This window comes from Anoplopoma fimbria, chromosome 18, assembly GCF_027596085.1.
Source record: "Anoplopoma fimbria isolate UVic2021 breed Golden Eagle Sablefish chromosome 18, Afim_UVic_2022, whole genome shotgun sequence".
NCBI lineage: Eukaryota > Metazoa > Chordata > Actinopteri > Perciformes > Anoplopomatidae > Anoplopoma > Anoplopoma fimbria.
The window spans coordinates 10320482-10339661 of NC_072466.1; the positions used below are offsets into that span (position 1 = coordinate 10320482).

The 19180-nt window shown below is 39.3% G+C and overlaps 1 protein-coding gene across 1 annotated transcript; it reads right to left on the minus strand.

Moving 5' to 3' along the window:
- Positions 1–782: 782 nt before the first annotated feature.
- On the minus strand, positions 783–17328 carry rab32a (RAB32a, member RAS oncogene family). The gene is given in 4 exon segments (XM_054618579.1): positions 783–2074; positions 5001–5278; positions 16920–17024; positions 17027–17328. Coding segments are annotated over 4 exon segments (639 nt in total). The 5' UTR covers positions 17133–17328; the 3' UTR covers positions 783–1924.
- Between the last annotated feature and the right edge of the window lie 1852 nt (positions 17329–19180).

Sequence of the window (19180 nt, forward strand, 5' to 3'; positions counted from 1 at the left end):
CATACAGTACTCATACTTTTCACACATACAAATTCATCTATTGTACACTGTGCCATAAGTTAATTTGAGGGAAACTTATCACCTTATTTTCTCCAACATTATGTAACTCAAATAGAAACAACTGTGCCAGTGCTTGCTCTGCACACTATACAGTGCTAAATTATGTACTGTAGAATCTGTTATGAAAGTCTTATTACAGCAATTGACCTAATCATTGGCTATTATTCTGTGCTTTTCATTAGGTTGACTAACATTTAGGACAGCTTTCAAATATAAATTAATGTTACCACTCGGCCATTCTTCAAATGCAGTCAGATTGATGTCTACTGTCATTCTGTAGTGTTCTGCAGCAGCACGGCAATACCAAAGCACTGCAATTGGAAATCTGTTCCAAGAACCGGCACCAAGCATTATTACTTGTGCAGCGTGCTAATAACTTAAGAAATGTGTTCATAGGAGTATAATCCCAGCTCAAATGGCTTGATCCAAGAAGTCTATGTGCTGGTAAAACAATTATACAATCTGAAACATTTGCTTGGGACATAAAATCCACACAGGGAAACAAAATGTTTTTCCTGTATTTTCCGACACCTCACAAAGCTTGTAGCTCAGAAGGTTATATGATTGAATAAATTATAAAGCATGTTGAGCAAAACCAACATTGTTCCAGTGTTTTGTTATATTATATATATATATATATATATATATAGATAGATGAACCCATTTAAATAAATTACATGAATACATTTCAACAGAGACAGCAAAAAACAATTGTTAAAATGTTTATTCCATTTTGGTCTTGTATATTCAACGTATTTTCACATGTAAACTTAATCTGAATGTTTAAAAAAATCCTTCATATTTCATTTGAACACTGATGTACAATATGGTGTTGTCCTCTGTCTGATTCTGTTTTTTTATCTAACCAATTGCATAATAAATGAACCAACATATAAAAAACAAACAAAAACAGACAAACCTTAAATCACATACATTTACATACGTGTGTCTCATATAATACCATTAATAGAGTTTTTTCTGAAAAAACTGTATTGTCTGCCGTGTCTTCGCAAATGTTTGAGTGAATAACAAAAAGTGTTCCCCTCTAACTAACATAAACTGTATTATGGCACATAACGTCAGAGAAAATATGGCATAAAGACAACAATTCATGACAGCAATAGGAGATACAATAACACTTTGATAATGCTTAACTTCATGGTCCGTTTGCTTATGTTTTATACAGTAGTCTAAAGAACAGCTGGAATCACAAACAGTGTGCTGTAAAAGAATGATTGTCATTAATGTCCATGTATGTGAATTGAAGAAATGCTTCAACACTGAACAATAAAGTGTCTTGTTTCCCAGGTAAATGTGGAATAACAAGGACACTGAAGGAGAATAGAGCAAATTGACAGAAATTAAGAGGCTACATGTTGTTTTCTAGCTTGTGTTTCACCAATTCCAGTTTAGCTTGCACCCCTCCTCAGACAAGGTTTGGTCCAGGGCTTTAAAGGCCGTCAGGTTAACAGGAGGAGCAGCAGCGTTAACGTGTGGCGCGCTAGGTGGGGTTTATAGTTGATGGTGGAATACACAATCAAGGAAATATGCACTGAGGAAAAAACAATAGTAAAGATGCTGTAGTTTAGCGGTGTGGGACTAAGAAGGAAACAGCTTGATAGAGACGGTGACATAAGCTGTGACAACATCAAGATAAAATTGGCCAGGAGAACTACGATGAAACACTTGGAGGTGCAGGTCAAACAAGCATCAGTGCAGAGAGGAGAAGATTCTGGAGCTTTGAAGACCCAAGAATTCATATTCCTCAGAGACGCCGCAGTAGAGGGCTGAGAGCCACAGGCCGGGTGATCGGGTTGGACCTCGCCAAAAGGGAGGCGGATGGCTAATTTGAATGGATTCAGTGTCAACAGCAGCCTGACTTGCTCTCAGCAGCCACAGTCTCCTGGTCCAGTTTGATCCGGTCTCCATTGCTCTCCTCATACGGCAAACCTTTGTCGTTTGCCAAGATACTCTCTACCAGGAAACGCGCTGCCTCGTCGACGTTGATGTTGTCCTAGGAAAAGGTCAAAACAGTCCGTCAGAGTGGTGATAAGACATTTTTTAAACATTATATTTATTGTTTTTTTTCCACATAAAAAGAACAGTTACTGTGAAGTCACTTGTTTATAAAAAATATTGTACATTTACACCTTAGTGACTATTCAGACACTAATCTGTTTCCTTGTTTCAGCTTGCCAAAGTACATTTAGTAGGAGGAATCACAGGCTTTTATGCATCTTTTCACTTTTCCACTTTATATGAGCCAGCCTGATAAAGCAACAGCTGAGAGACAGAGACGGTTGTCAGAGATCTGAAGCCAGCAGAGAAAAAGGTAAAAGAATTCCATTTGTTTTTGTCCTTCACACTGTCATCCCATGGGTTGAAGAAGTAATGATTATTAATGGCCATTCTCCGGGCTCTATAGTAACAAATATGTTTACAAAGAGGCCTGGGCATCCTGGGTAAAGGGGTAAAAATATATTTAAAAATTGCTTGTTGGAAATAAAATTATCGAGTTGCTAAAGACAAGAATTAAATTAGCAACACAAATCTAATTGCTTTTCAATTTAGAAAATAATTTAAAAATCTGGCAAGAAGCAACATGGTATATTATTTGCCCAAATTTACTGTCCCAATCTGTAAATTAATTGGAAGTGCATGTGAATACAATAACATGATTATGAGAACGGTCTATATCGCTTTTGATTTATTAATGAGTAGAGGGCATGCACCAATCAGAACCAGATGAACATCCTAATTAAATAGCCTTAGTTGTTAATTTCATTATAGCAAATGCTGATTAGGACCACAGAAATTTAACAGCACCTCAACTTTTAACAACCTGATCTTCCACAATCCATATCTGTTTATATATATATATATGTTTATTATGAATTATTATTTTGTACGACCTAAAGGAATTTGTTCTGTCACTTCAAACTGAAAGAAAGATTGGTACTCGCATCCAATCACACATTGTTGTAGGTTGAGTTTATAACCAGCGTGACAGGCACACAAAACAACAACACTTCATTGCACTCAGAAAAAGGCTTTGCACACATCTCTCACACACACACACACGCACACACACAAACAACATAGCTGCAGGGCCTAAGGACATTTGGAATGAGTTAACGAAGTTTACTCCTGCTGCCAAAATCCATCACAGCATTCCTCAAAATGGAAGTGTTTGTTTGCAAGCATCTTTGGGCTCATTTATTTTTTCTTAAAAAGGATAAGGATGTATTCGAAAAAGACACAAATGTGACGGCAAAAGGAGGTGAGGGAACACGTGAGGAGGCTTATCTCTGGAGTCTCATAGTTAAGAGGATGAACATTTGACTTTACAGTGATTCAAGCACTCATCAGACACAGCTGCATCTATCAAAGGGAAGTCATTTCTCACTGAGCATGAGGTGGCACACAAAGACTGCTGGCACCCTTTTGTTTGTGTCAGCCTTCGTGCTCTCACACACCTGATGATGAGTTTTACATTATTGCATCGAGATTTGCACATTCATCAGACACGCCTCCCAACGAAGACTAACAGCTGTGTAAACGCAATCAGTAGATTTACGAAGTACTGTGTATTTTTTGGTACTTGGACAGAGATTTCAAAAGCCATAGCTGCTACTACTACTACTACTACTACTACGTATCTTTTTTTTTTTTACAAAATATGTTTCATTTACAAAATGTGTTGATTTTTACACATTAAACTATCCAAAAGTATTTTGAATGAATGCAACCTATAATTGGTAAACCCTTGTCTAGACACAAATGGGCTTTAAAGCTCCGTAAAACACACTCCATCCAAACTCAAGAACAAGCGATGAATGCAGGCAATCAGCTCACAGCCGACTCTTTTACTTGCAGAGTAGAAGGTTTATAGTGTGGTGTTACTACTCCTACTTTAAGAAATGACATGAATACTCATTCCTTCATTGCAGACTAAACAGTCAATGTTAATTAACTCACTTCACAAAAGACTATTATACTCAAAAAGTACAAAAGTCTATTGTTAACATTTGAACACAGTAACACCAAAACTGTGACACCATGTCCAAAGTTTAGAAGAATCACAACCGAACATTATCTTTCAGAGCCCCACCGCTGTAACCTTCAAAGCTCTGGGCTACAACATCAGTCAATGTCATGCGGTACCGTACCCTACCAGCTGGCTAATACATGTCACTGGTTGGAAAGATAAATGTCCATAGCTGTTGTGCATGAATGGAAAAGACAGCAGGACAAAAAAGTGCAAATTTCAAACCGTCTCATTAACATAATGTAAAAAGACAACTTCAGTCATTTGGCAAAGCTTCAAAGATTTATAGTCTTAATTTAATTCTTATACCAATTATCTACAACCTGCCATTCCTAACACTGTATTTCGGATCAATAAAATACTAATTTGAATAACTGTTGAGTGAGTGTCTACTTCATGTAGCTATTTCACAATTGCCACAGTGAAACCAGTATGATTTCACCATTCACAATGGGGCCTGGAGGATTTCCTGTTATGGGAAGTGAACAAGTCATTCTGTTAAATGGAAAAATGTCCGGCATTAAAATCACAATGGCTCCTCTTATTTTGACTGGACTGTGTGGGCATTTCAAAGCTCCTATCACATCTGATTTGTCCGCATACTCAAGTCAAGTTGAGTAAAATAAGATTTTTCAAGAATGTCAGGGAGCTCTAAATGTATCCTCATTATGCAAGATATTTCAGCTAGCATTTATAAGCTCCAACTTTGGTAATTTCATGCTGTTGAAATGTAAAGTAACCAAAAATAAAAACACGAGAAACATCGGAGAGTATATTTATGGAAAAAAGCCTGTTAAACAGATATAAATAATAATGTATGTAAATGTGTGTGGATCTATTTTACACATAAATGCAACCAATAGCTTCTCCTTTTAACGTACTGATCGCTCACCTTAGCTGAAGTTTCAAACCAGCCCAGAAAGCCAGTCTCTTTGCAGAAATGGTCCATTAGGGCCGTGTTGTTCGAGCTATCTTTCTTCTGGTCACATTTATTGGCGAGCAGCACTGAGGGGATGGGGTTGCCATTAGCCAGCTTCACCTTGCTGTCCAGGTCATGCTTCCATTTAGACACCGCCTCAAACGTGGAGCCCCTTGTCACATCGAACACCACGAATGCCCCCACAGCCTCCTTGTAGTACACTCGCGTCATGTTCCCAAATCGTTCCTGACCTGAGTGGATAGGAGGAGAATTTAGTGGAATACTTGCATTTTTACAATGCAGCTAAAAGTTAGATGAGTAAAAAGAACCTTAAGCTGTGTCATTAAACACCAACCTACCGCTCAAGGGTGCAACATGTCATGGCTTACACCAACATCAGACATGTTAACCCAGAAGATCTCAGTGCAATTACCTCAAACCCCATTCATTTTCCCCATCCCATCACTCCCTGATCTAGAAGACTACTATAGTGATTGTTTATCTTTTGTACTTGACTCTAGCCTCTCTGAAAACACATCAGCTCAAGGTTTTAGCTCAGCACCAGGAGAGACTCTGCTCGGAGACTGAATTTCATTAAAAAAAATAATAATAATAATTTTGATGATATACGCATTTACTAAAATGTTCTTTCAAGAGCTAAATCCTAAATTATGCAAATACCGCTGTGCAGGTGACAGGAACACTAGAAACCTCTTACACAGTGAAAAGGTTGCTCAAACTCCTGAAATCAATATGAACCTTTCTCATGAACAATGCGCTGCTTTTTTAAAATGTTTTTAAGATACAAAATGAACAAAATTCATGAGCAGCTGGCTGCTTTTATTATACAAACGGATTTACCATCAGCAAGTCCCATGGAACCGTCCCTCCCACTGTCCAATGTGACCTCAGTCTTTTTAACTGAAATCTTTTAAAGTCCAACATCTCCATTTATCACCTGGATCCAATCCCCACAACCCTAATTAAACTGATCATTTCTTTCTCCATTTTGTCAGAACTCTGTGAGAGCTCAATAATTTTCCTCCTCTAAATGTGGCTAAAAAATCCGACCTACTTCCCCTAATTTGCCAACTTCCCTATCCACACAGAGAATGGCAGAAGTAATCTGCCATGATAATAAGCCCTTTCTCTGTAGTCGTTCTCTGAGATGATCATTTCACAAAGGCAAAGAGAGGGGAATCACCAGCAGGATATTTGGTGTCATTATCAATCTGAGGTCTTCTCTGGCCACGTTTGTTAAATACTTCTCTTAAATCTACTGATTGTATTCACGTCACACCAACCTCTTAAATAAATCAATTAGAGATGTATTTATATTTTGTATTTGAAATGCATTCAAGTTTATTTAAGATGCCATCACATCATGGAAAACAACTACAGACACAGTAGATCTAGGGTTTAATAACTAACTATTCCAGATTTTCATGGTAATTTCCATACTTTAAAAATTATGTGCGGTACTTTTAACTGGTTATGAAACAGTCTCAATGTAATACTGATCCCTCTATCTGGCCTACACAAGCAAACAAGACCATCAGTTAGATTGGATATTTCTATATAGGTTTTCTTAATGCTCTTAATCAGCGCCACCAGCCGGATTCTGTCTGAAATTAGAAAAAGTGACGCAGGTTCAACAGAAAACACCTTCAGCTCAGTCTCCAGTGCGGCCTCCGGCAGAGACGAGCCAACCGCCGACAAACCCAGATCCGACTTTGCTGCACCTTTTAGCCTGCCAGGTGCAAAGCTCTAAAACTCAAATGCCTCCTGCGGCCAGGAGCAGAGACGAGCCTCATTTCTCGGCCTCTCCCAGCTGGGAGCCAACTGCGACACTATGCTGCTGGAGGCCCAGACCGTATTGCTGGGCTCGCTGGAGGGAAGGGAGGCACGGGAGAACCAGGACGAGGACTGTGCGGGCAGACTCAAGTGACACGAGAGGTTTTCTAAAGGGACCCTGGTGCTCAGAAACACAACTGCTCTTGTCCAAAGTGACTGCCAAATCAACACAAAGTAAAAGTTCTTTGTCCATCCATCCATCTTCCGTAACCGCTTATCCAGTTAAGGGTCACGGGGGTGCTGGAGCTGATCCCAGCTGTCAATGGGCGAAGGCAGGGTACACCCTGGACAGCCTGTCACAGGGCAGACATATAGAGACAGACAACCACTCACATTCACACCTACGGGCAATTTCAGAGTCATCAATTAACCTAACCTGCATGTCTTTGGACTGTGGGAGGAAGCCGGAGAACCCGGAGAGAACCCACACTGACACGGGGAGAACATGCAAACTCCACACAGAAGGTTGTCTGGCCCGGGAATTGAACCCGGGCCCCTCTTGCTGTGAGGCGACAGTGCTAACCACTACACCACCGTGCAGCCGAAAGACTCTTGAGGTGAGAAAAAAAAATTCCAGGAGCAACGCTCTGACGTACCTTCTTGACTGCTCACATCACTTCACCTTTGCATAAGTGTGCACTGAGCTGTGAAGCACAGAACCTGATTGGAGGGAAGTGAATCTATAATCAGCAGTTCAACTGGCGAAAGGTACGACTAGTCAAGTTGGCTGACGTCACACTTTCAAGCATTCCTATCTGATAAAAAGATCCCATGATTTCTGCCTCCTATGCTTCAATTAAATCTATAATCATAAGAAGCAGCCGAGCCCTTCTCCATTTTTCATTCCATCATTAAACTTCCCTTTGCTTTTGTGCAGCACTAATGTTTTTTTGCTGTGTATGAGAATTAACAACAGTGACTGCCTCAAACTTTAACCACTCTGATAACTTCTGGCTTGTAGTGTTCCTCGGAAAAAAGACACATCCTAAATTTAAAGGATAAGGCTGACGATATTCTGTATTTTTCTTATTGTCAACAAATTCCATGAAAAAAACCAAACCAACAATGTGTTAATCCATCTCTTGATTCTTTCAAGTTTCTCTAGCCTGTATGTTGCTCTAAGCCTACAAGCTGATTTGATCTGTTTCCTCATCCTGTTTAAAAGATGGACTACAAATATTTACTTAAACAGCTGGGCACAGTAGTTTTAACAAACACTACTCATATAGGAGTAAATAGTGGATTCGTTGGGGACTATTTGCAGTCATGGGTGAGGTTCAATGTAATAATGAAACAAGTTAAATTGATGTGTTTTAAATAGTTTTGAACAACAATGTTGGTCTATGGCACAGAGCTAGCATCATGCTTTGGATATACCAACAATACTTATTATTGGGATTAATTCATGTTGGTTTTGGTTTTTTTATGGATTAGTTGATTATATAAGAAGTATTACCAGACTCATCCTGTTATAACCACTGTGGTGCACAGATAAGTTGGTTGCTCAAAATAAAACCAAAACCGGTTACTTAGTAACTGGAATAAACATTGGTTCATTCGAAAGAAGAACTGAGAACAAGCATGCACAGGCTGAAACTTTGATCATAATCTGTGACCAAGACAGTCTGGGTTGCAAATGCGAATAAAAAAATATTCAGACAGAAAGCTGTTTGATCAGGGTTAACATGACATCTACTATTTTTCAGACAGTCAGGCAGAACTTTTTGTCCACATACAACAAAAAGCAGTTTCACATTCAAAGCTGGTGGGTCAGCAGTGTAGTTTCTTCTCATAAAAAGTAGTTTATCACACACAAGAGATCTTGCGAAAGCTTCCAAATATGGTTCCTGTTTATGAGCGTTTGTGTGCCATCATCAGTTCTATTGCACAAGATCCAGATTTTCCAAGACTAACTAAAAATATAGGTCTCTTTTAGTTTTAAGATTTGAACACACCTATAGCAGCATCCAAAGACATATACAAGTCAGATTTAGTTCTGTAGTCTAAACTACAGATCAGATTACAATCAAGTGTTTCGAGCTGTTTTTTGGTTGAGCTAACTCCTCTTTATGTTGGATGACATGTATGACATGTTGTGCCTTTGAAGCACCTGGTCATTTAACTTACACTTGGATTCAGTCTCTGCAATAATATCAGGTTTCAAATGACTTGTGATAGCATTTGACAGATTTAGCACACATTTTTGGTACACTGCTCCAATTTAAGAAAGCCTACAGGGCAAACTTAATTCGACAGTGTATTAGACAATTTCCAACCCCTTGAGCTGAGTTAGAGTGATAAAATGAACCAAGAACAGGATTGAGGAACAGTGAGCACAGCTTCTCCCAGCATACTTTCACTTTACTGTTGGTTCTTACCCAACCACGCAAAGATCTGGAATGGCGTGGCGCAGTGCGGGTGTGAGCGAGAGAGTGAATACACTGTGGGGCCTACAGGCCTGACGGTAATTGCTCATAATTGAGAGTCTAATTTTAGCTGATATAACCCCAGGTGAATTCACCAGAGACACGACACAGTGGGATAAAGAGCCGATAGACTGAAAAAAGGCTTTTATTTCCAGGCCTTGTAGAGCTCACACATTTAGCAGAGCGGAGGCAATGGCAGGATATAGAAAGAAATAATAGCGTAATCATTTTAAAAGGCACGCGTCTTCTTTTTCTTCATTTGCAAAGTCTGACTCAGCCCAGAATAAGGTTTAGCCAGAATAGAGAGCCTGAGTATTCATCAGAGGTGAAAAATACAGTATTCAATGATTTATTCAGCTAAACAAAATCCTGGTTCACCAAGAACAGAGCAGCAAGGACAGGTGAGCAGACCCGTTATTTACCAACTTTTGTGCTGATGAAAATATGGAACACTGATGAGAAAATAGCTGAAATAGCTCTGGACAATATATTTTTTTGCCAACTCACCTTGGAATAGTGTTACAAATTAAGTACAGACTTGCAAGGTTGGCCAGCAAACACTGACTTGCTTTAAGAATGCTTGTCGTGTACACACATGCGCTCTGCCACTCATATTTTCTGACTCTTTTTTATTAAAAAATAAGTTACTTAACCTTGAGAATAAGTATGATTGTTCATTTATACTAACTGAGGAAAACACTTGAGGAGCCACCATGTCATTATCTACATTAAACACTTCGTTTGATTTTCTGACACTTCCAGTCCTTATAGATGGGTCGATGTGCGAGCACATCCAGTTTGGGGTCGTAACCTCACTTCTCCTTGGGGAGAAGCGGCTGGGTGGAAAAGATGTGTATGGGGGGACTAAAGCAATCAATATCATCATGTGATTGCAGTTGCACATGTGCCCATACACGCACACACCTGACTGCGGCATGGTGTAATTGGTTACTTGGGGTATTGATAAGGGGCTGGGTTTCCACACAGAAGTCACTTATATTAGATGACAGCAAAGCCCATTATGCCTGACCTGTCATAAGGAAGTCCTGATAATCATTCAGCTGCATTGACTAAACCTTGCTTTGTGACCGTGCTTTGCTAAACAAAAGCCCTCTTTGTTGAATGAGTGTGTGAATCAGTGTGCATCATGTTGGTGCTGGTAATATTCTATACTTTTGTAATTGTCAACAAAAAAAAAAAAAAAAAAAATCACATGGAAAGACAGAAAACAACATTGCTTTAGCCTGTCTCCCAATAATTTACTACAGCTCCATTCAGTTTATGGCACACAGCCCCGAAACCACAAGTTCGTACTGATATAAATCCGCAAAAACAGGTTACGAATATATACTTTCATTTCAAGTCCAAATAATTTTCTAAAACAGCTGGGCACTGCAGTGTTTAGCAATCAATACTGAAACATGAGTAAACAACATATATATGTTGGGGACTATTTTCAGATGCGGATTTGGACCGCTAGCATCCATGTAACTGTGGAAATTACTTCAAATAAACTAAAGTCCTACATGTTCATCACAATCAAATGAACAGGCCACTCACTGCAATGTCGTGTCTCATGGATGTGTTTTGAAATATTTTTTGGTCAACAACAGACTTCTTTGGCACAGAGGAATACGTTTTATCAGGCTTTTGATTCACAGAAGATGGTAGAAGGATAATTTTATTGTCAGCTTTGATTATTTCATTGGGTTTGTTGACAATAAGAAAAGTATAGACTATTGTCTCTATTAATTAAATAATCCCTTTTGTCTATATAATGTTTGTCATGAGTTTTTTATTAATATTATTATTTATTTAGTTGACAGGGACCGTGCAAAGCTTCCTAGTTGTACAAGAGTTAGCTATAAACTAATTTAGATATGTATTCTTTTGGCAACAACCCGAGAATAACATCTCTGTTCAGAAAACACTGTACTATAAAAACACAACTACGAGACAGTTATGTACATATAGAACAACAACATCAGCAGCCACAACAACAACAACACAAGACACGTCCACCGCCTGTGTTTATGTGTGATGGGTACAGGATTTGCTTCATTTTATTCAAGTTCATCTTGAATTTTAAAAACAGAAAAGCTTGTGCACTCTCTTATATAACTTGGTAGTGAGCACCAAGTGTATTGCTCTAATAGAGAAGGCTCATCTGCACTCTCTGTAGATCTGTGCTGTAGTCACAAGTAGGAAAACCTGTTAGTTTCCTAGTTGTGTTCCCATAATCTAAGGTGATATCTCTTTTAAATGATCATTGATCACTTTGTACACATCAGCAAGATACACAAAGTTGTCAAAAAATGCCATATAATTTGTATAAAGGTGCTGACCAATTGTCCAAAATACAAAAATATTCAGTTTGCTATTATGTGATAGGGATGAACAATTTAAAAAAGTATATCATTGTGATTATTTTTACCGATATAGCAATTGCGATATGATTTCTGATACGACAGGAACTTGTTATTTTTAGTTCATTATGGTGTGATTCTTTGGGGGATCTGTACAAAACAAAGATTTTTTTTTCAAGTCTGTAGAATATGTGTGGGACAAGACATCTCACGGCACGACAGTATTTATTTCAAAATGGTATTTTGACTCACATTTCAATTTTAACAGATATTGCAATTTAGATAAAAATGTGATTGTTATTTTATATATTGTGCCTTATTATGTATGACAAAGCTAAACATTAAATCCTCCCATATATAGTATAGTAGCTTGAATCAGCAAACCAAACATGGAAATTCAATGACCCAATCTACATATAAATAAAGGACAAATCTAAATTATGCAAAAAGCGTTAATGACTGTCATATGCTGCTAACCCAATCAGCAGTAAATACAGGAATGGAATGAGCTGTGTGAACAATGGAGTATTTACTCACTGAATGCCACAGAGGAGCATGAGACTGCAGAGAGAACAAAGACGTGTGCTGCTGCCTCAAACGCTCAACATGCCTACAAATTAAAGAGAAGTATACGTCGGAATCTGTCCCTAAAGAAAGACAGTAAACTATTGTGGAATTCCATAGGATTTAAATGTGGACAATTCACTTCAATCTACCACACTGCTGACCTCAAGTACGATTAGGTATCAACACGTGAAATCTTCAGAAATCTGCAGTTACAGAGCAACATAATTAAAAAGAATGTGTTTAGTTACAGCAACTGTATCATCTCTGTTTGTGTGGGAGAAACAGAAATAAAAGTCTCATCATTATCCATAGCCCTAGCAACCCCAGTTTCCTCTACGGTCATACATATTGCTATCCTGTGGGTGGGTTACCATAGAAACTGTCCAAGCCAGACATGGCAGTAGCAACAGCAGCAGTCTCGGTCTGTTAGGAGACAACTGGCTGTGAAACTTCCCCACACGCCCTCCCAACAACTAAAATAAAGACAACACAGGCCCCAGTCATTAAGGTAGTCTTCAGCACGAGCTGCAAAGGAGAGACTGAGCAACACATGACTGGCACGTTCAAATTCCACTGAGTAGCATGTGAGAACTTACTACAGCTTACAACGGCCTTTAGAACTGAACAGAAAATCCCCAACTTTAAGTGGTACGATATGACCCTTGTTTCCCCTTCAACCGACAGTGTTAGTGGGGCTGATCAACGTAAAGCTTTGGCACAAGGTTGCAGGAATTAGGCAAAAAAAAAATACTAACACAGTGGAAACAGCTTATATGGATACAAAAGCTTGGTACAGACTCATTCCTATACAAACTGTTTAAATTATTTGCTTATAGTGATAGAAAGTAGTCCCAATGTCAGTCAATAAAAATCAGTAAATAGTGAAGCTGTCCACGTCATTACTGTATATTCATGCAATATTAGAATAGTAATCTGCATAAAAAATACTTTTTTTTGTTATGTCCGCTTATAGTGATCAATGTGACCCAGTCAGACGTGATCTCTTTAAGGGGTTTCCACCCTCTTTGTTGTGTAATTTGTGTAAATTATTACTGCCGATTATCTTTTACCACTTCCAGAAAAACTATGACATGGAAAGTACCAATGGATTTATTAGGTCATATTGTTTCATATGAGCCCAGTATCTTCACTAGCTTTAATACTGAGACCACTTCAGACTCTTAATGACAGTAATGTCGGCTGGGATCGTATACGATCCAGCGTGTCTCAGAGGGTTAACCTCTTCCTCTAACCTTTTAGGTTTGTGACCCCTTAAATCAAATCATGTCTACTTTGCCACAGGTTTTGTGGCCTTGGTGTGAACAGGATTTTCAGAAGCTTAAAAAAAGTAAACTCATCCAGTATTTTACACAAAGGCCAATGTTACATAAAAATCAGAAAAATAAATAAATAAAACAGAATGTGTGGAATTGCGGAAAATGGCAGCGTTTGAGTGAGAAAAAGAGTGTGTTCTTAATGTTGGTGTCAGGAGTCAATGTAAATTGGGTTTTCCGAAACAGTACAGTCGGTTAGTACTGTGATGGAAGCCACTTCAAACATCCTGTTAATGTGCGACCACCTGCTCCAACAGGAGCGTTTTGTCCTACAAGGTGCAGGCTTTTTTTACACTATGCCATGGTGGTAATCATCCTGTCCGCTGGCATCGACAAACCCAGGAGACACTAGCAATTCTGGATGAAAAGGGGTGGTAGAGCTTCAACCTTCACGCGGTGACTTCCATGGTGTAACCATCTCGTACAAGCCTCTGATTACCATCATTCCTCCCAGACTGTAATCATTAGTATGGTTGGTAAAAGTCAACGCAACCCGGAAGTTGCTCTTAGCGTTGCCATGAGGATAATTCCTCCTCCTTTTCTGCACGATTAAATGGCTTAATGGCTGGTCTTAATGACTTGACAAATATACCTCCAGCTTTTGCGCTTTCACGCCCACGTTATGTTAGTTATTTTAGCCGAGAAATGTCTTCAGGCCGCGCTGTAGGTGTGAATAATAAGGTTTTAGTATCTGTGTCATCAAACCTCAAACTTTCTTTCTGGTCACAGTGTGTGTGCATGTTTGGTTAACCTAATCTGTGCAAGCGCATTCCCTTTATCTCTACCCTATCAGTCTATCTAAGTGTGTGTGTGTGTGTGTGTGTGTGTGTGTGTGTGTGTGTGTGTGTGTGTGTGTGTGTGTGTGTGTGCGTCAGTGTTTTATTTACTCATGCAGATCCTCTGATCGAGTGCTGTCTGGCTGTGACAGGCGGACGGCCTTCCCTTGCACTCGGTCACAGATGCCCCTGCAAACTGAGCTTGTGTTGGCAGGGCCCAAGTGACAGCGGGGAAGTAGCCTACACTGCCAATCAGTCTGTAACAACCCAACACACACACACACACACACATCGAACTGTCCACCCCCTTTCTGTCACCGCTGTAAGCTACGTAATAAATATAAAGACAGCAGTACTCTGACCATCTGTCCTGATCTGTCTTAGCATATGAGGTTTGTTTGATTGAAGGAGAGGATGGACCTGCGCATCCATGGTGACGTTCAAACGTATGAATAAAACATCAAATGGGTATGAAGGTATTGCTCCAGCCCCCTCCCCCCGTGACCCTGATCAGGACAAGCAGTTAAACATAATGGATGGTTGAACTCAGGCAATAAAACATTTTACAGCATGAGGAAGAAAGAACATGTAACTTCCACTTCAGGCAAGGTCTATCTAAACAGCATGTACTAGTAAACAGTCCCTATTCTCTGCAGCGCATGTGGTGCTTAATCACTTGCACGTGGTGACTTTCAACCATCTTGCATATTTGGGAAAAAATGGAGTTTTCCTACGCTGTTTACCCGAGTATCTCCAGCTCTGGCATGTGCATCAACTCTGGAAACCCATGACTTGGAGTCAGGTACAGAAAAGGATTAATTTTAAATCCCTGGGTTGCTATGAGCCAATCAACATGAGGGCGTGGTTTACTTCTACTTAAAGAGAAAATGGACCATATTGTGTGAGCACAAAGTGCAATCTTTATGACAGTATACGTAATAATTAATAGTCATTTTATCATCCCACCTCAGACAAACATCAAAATGTTTCCAGCTGGAAACAAAAAAAAAAAAAAAAAAAAAGAGCTTGGTAACAATGTATTTAATTTATCTGCATCAAAGTAGCAAGATTTTAAGAGCAACCAGCTGAAAATAAATGTTTGATAGCCAAAACAATTTGATTATCAATTACTTTTTTGGGGGGGTATTTTCAAGTAGTTTGTAGTAGTACTTAGTTCCAGGTTCTCAAAAGCGAATATTTGCTTGTTTTTTTATGATAACAAACTGAATATTTAGGGTTTTGGCCTCTGAGCCAGACAAAACAAGCAAATTAAATATGTCAACTCCAGTTTGGGGATTCGTGAAGTCCTCTATTCCCTATTTTCTGACATTTAATAGACCTGAGAATCAATACATGAATTGAGAACATAATTTGATGAATCAACAATGACAAATTCTTTACACAGAGACAATCCTTCAACCACAGTCCTCTCTTCAATTCCCCATTCTGAGAGAATGATTAACTGCTGCTTCTGCTCCTCTTGACATCTGAGACAATGATTGTTTTTTTAGGGAACTGGACAAAAACACATACACTTTGCATTCATAAACTGTCATGAAAATTACCATTTATAACTACAGCAACTAAAGAAAAGCAGGCACAATCCTTGGACCCTTTGCCACGAGAGCATCCTAACACACACACACACACTCACTCACACATACACACACATAAAAGAGCCTTGAAGCCATGTGATCTCTTTCCACCCAACATAAAAATATCCACTGTAAATCTGCCTTATGAGTTACAGTTTATATGATTTCACAAGCCCTAATGTGAGAAATATGTTTCGCTATGAAGATAATCCGGATCCAACATGAAGAGAGAGAGAGAGAGAGAGAGAGAGAGAGAGAGAGAGAGAGAGAGAGACTAATGGGACATCATATAGGACTGTAGAGAGCCTGCATCTGTCTGTTTTCTGTTTGCTGGTTTGTCTTCCTCTCACTTCCTCCCTCACCTGTCCTCTGGAGCGTGCCACACTCAGACCCTCTGTTTGCAGTGTGATATTATTACTTAAGAGTAGAACTGCCTGCATGTGAGAGGAACTTTTTTTTATTGGCACTGCTTGGGTTTCTGTGGGGCTTGCTTACTCAAGCTGCTGGGACGCACTGAACTGAAATCCTTCCATAAACGCACGGGGGTCACATGGGGCAAGGAAATTTGAATTTCACACATGACACAGAATGAAATGCATATTATAGTGAGTTTCATGGAGGAGGGGGGGGCGGGGCTCAGTCGGTAATAACAACGTGACCTACATTCCGCTGACAATTATGAGCTGCAGTGATCACGGAGTGGAAGAGACAACGAGGAGACGTGATCAACCGGTCTTTTCAGCTGGAAACCCCTATGAACCCGTGGGAATTTCACACGTGTCATGTTGTTCATTTAAACACTTTAGCGTGCACAACTTTTGGCCACCATTAAATGTCTCATCTCATCATGATAAACTCTTTGCCAAAGCGGCGTGTGAAAGTGAAACTTTTACGCGCGTCGCACCCAAAAGTTGGGCATGGCATCCACTCACGATACATCCACCTCAAATGGAAGTGAAGCAGCGTGTCCTTACCTGCGATGTCCCACAGCTGTAACCTGACCAGCGTTTTGCTGTCCCAGTTGATGACTTTGAGCGCAAAGTCGACTCCGATCGTCGCCCTGTAGTGCTGGGAGAAAGCTGGTGAACGTAGCGTTTGATGATGCTCGTTTTCCCGACGCCCAACTCCCCGATGACCAGCACTTTGAACAAGTACTCCTTGCACTCAAACACCGAGCCCCCGGCCATGCTGACTGACTGACTCTCTGACAACTTTTTTTTCTCTGAACTCAGGCAGCTTCTGCTTTCTAGCTCATGTGTGCTTCCTGTGCGCGGATCTGCTGTGTGTCGTTGGAGTGGGTTGTGTCAGAGGGCTGTGGGGCCAGATGCAACAGAAATGAATTGTCTCACCCCTTTTCTCCTTATCCTCCTCCTCCTCCTCCTCCTCCTGCTGCAGCTCAACAATCACCTGATAAGTCATAGGACCCGGAAATGCAATAAACTCGGTGATCAAGCTTCCTCGTGCCGCTGCGGGTGACAGTAACCCTTTTCATGTTCACAGAAAGCTCCCCAAACTTTGTCATGTAAAGTTTGTTTACCATCAGGTAGACCGACCATCAACCAAAAGACACTTGGCCTTGTGTGTGTGTGTGTGTGTGTGTGTGTGTGTGTGTGTGTGTGTGTGATTTCTGTTTTTTTCACAAAGAAACAAGTATCCATTGTCTGCTAAATTGTGTGTGATAGAAGACACCTTAAAAAAGATATTTCCCTCAAATCTGGGCTATGAGTAATTATTTCTCCTATGTTATTTTTTTTTTCTTGAGAGAAAAAGTCCAATTAACTAATTGAAAAGAAAATCTGGCAAATATTTGATGTGCCGGAGGGTTCAAGTTTCCATCACATATGTGGAAGTTAATTATTGGATTAAATCTAGTTATTATGTTACTCAATCATGCTAATACGTCGACATCTTAAAGTGGGTTTTAAGATAACCTCTTCAGCTGAATATGAAAAAAGCCTTTTACTGTCAAATGCAGACAGTGAAGCTCAAACATCCAAGTGAAAGAACAATCAGCAAAAAGCATTTTTGAGTACAGGAGGACTTTAAGCTCTATAATATCGCTTGAGATGCCTTAAAAAAAAGCTCTTAAGGATCCCTGATTGCCAACAAAATATATTTTGGAAACATTGATTTCAGTTAATATTGAGCTTTGTACGGTTTTACGATTTTTGCAGTTGAACCTAATGGCAACCCAGTTTTCAGGCTGTTGTAAGCAGTAATCAGTCTTCTTAATATAAATAGTTTTATTTTACAGCATTGTTCAGCTTGCCCAAAACATAAAGGCCTATTTCACTCTAGATTTGACAGTGTTCAACAGGTGGCACCCTCGTATATTTTACACTAGTTAAAATCATTTAACAACTTACACTATAATAGACTAAAAACATTTGGAAATACAATACAATTGCACTGTGTACTGTATAGTCTTGTACTTTGAAATAATTTGCATTCTTATAGATAAAGAACTAAGAAACTTAACCTCAAATAAACTACTTAAGTTTATAATGCAAGATTTAAGCAAAATTGAAACATGTATAATCTCATTACAAGAAGCAACTAATCATTGGTTACTTTTACAACTGAATATTTTCAAGAGGATACAGTGGACTTCAAGTTAGCTTAAAAGTTACCCAAAAACCAAACACACTGCTCTTTGACAAGTATCTTGAGGACAGTTTCAAAATGTATAAATTATTTTTTTCTGTAGACATTTTAAATATAGAAACATTTATCAGTATTACAAACATACCACCTGTGTGAAAAACAAGAGATGGCTTAACAGTATTACAAACTTTGAGAACTTGTACAAGTACTGTGTTTTTCATTACAATGACACAGCAAAAACATGAAAAATATCAACACGGCATGGAAAGCAAAAGTAGTTCTGTACCACGTCCCATGCTTGTAAAACTTGTTCTCAGGGTGATGATTGAGTGCAAACTAAATAAACAACATCGGCATCATCTACAATCACGCTCACCTGTATCATCTACATCGTAAAAATTGAAAGCGGGGATGTAGGTTGATAACAGCTTTGATTGGCACATCATATCTCATATATCATACAGCGCAAGTCTTCAACAGAATCTCAGTTCAGTGATAATATTTTTGTGCACATCTCGCAACACATAAAAGTAATAATCAACCAACTTACTGCACGTTTTTTTGTTAATTAATCTCTTTATATACTTTAATTGCGATGAGGTCAGATGAGAGAAAGCTGAAGTGAAAAAGC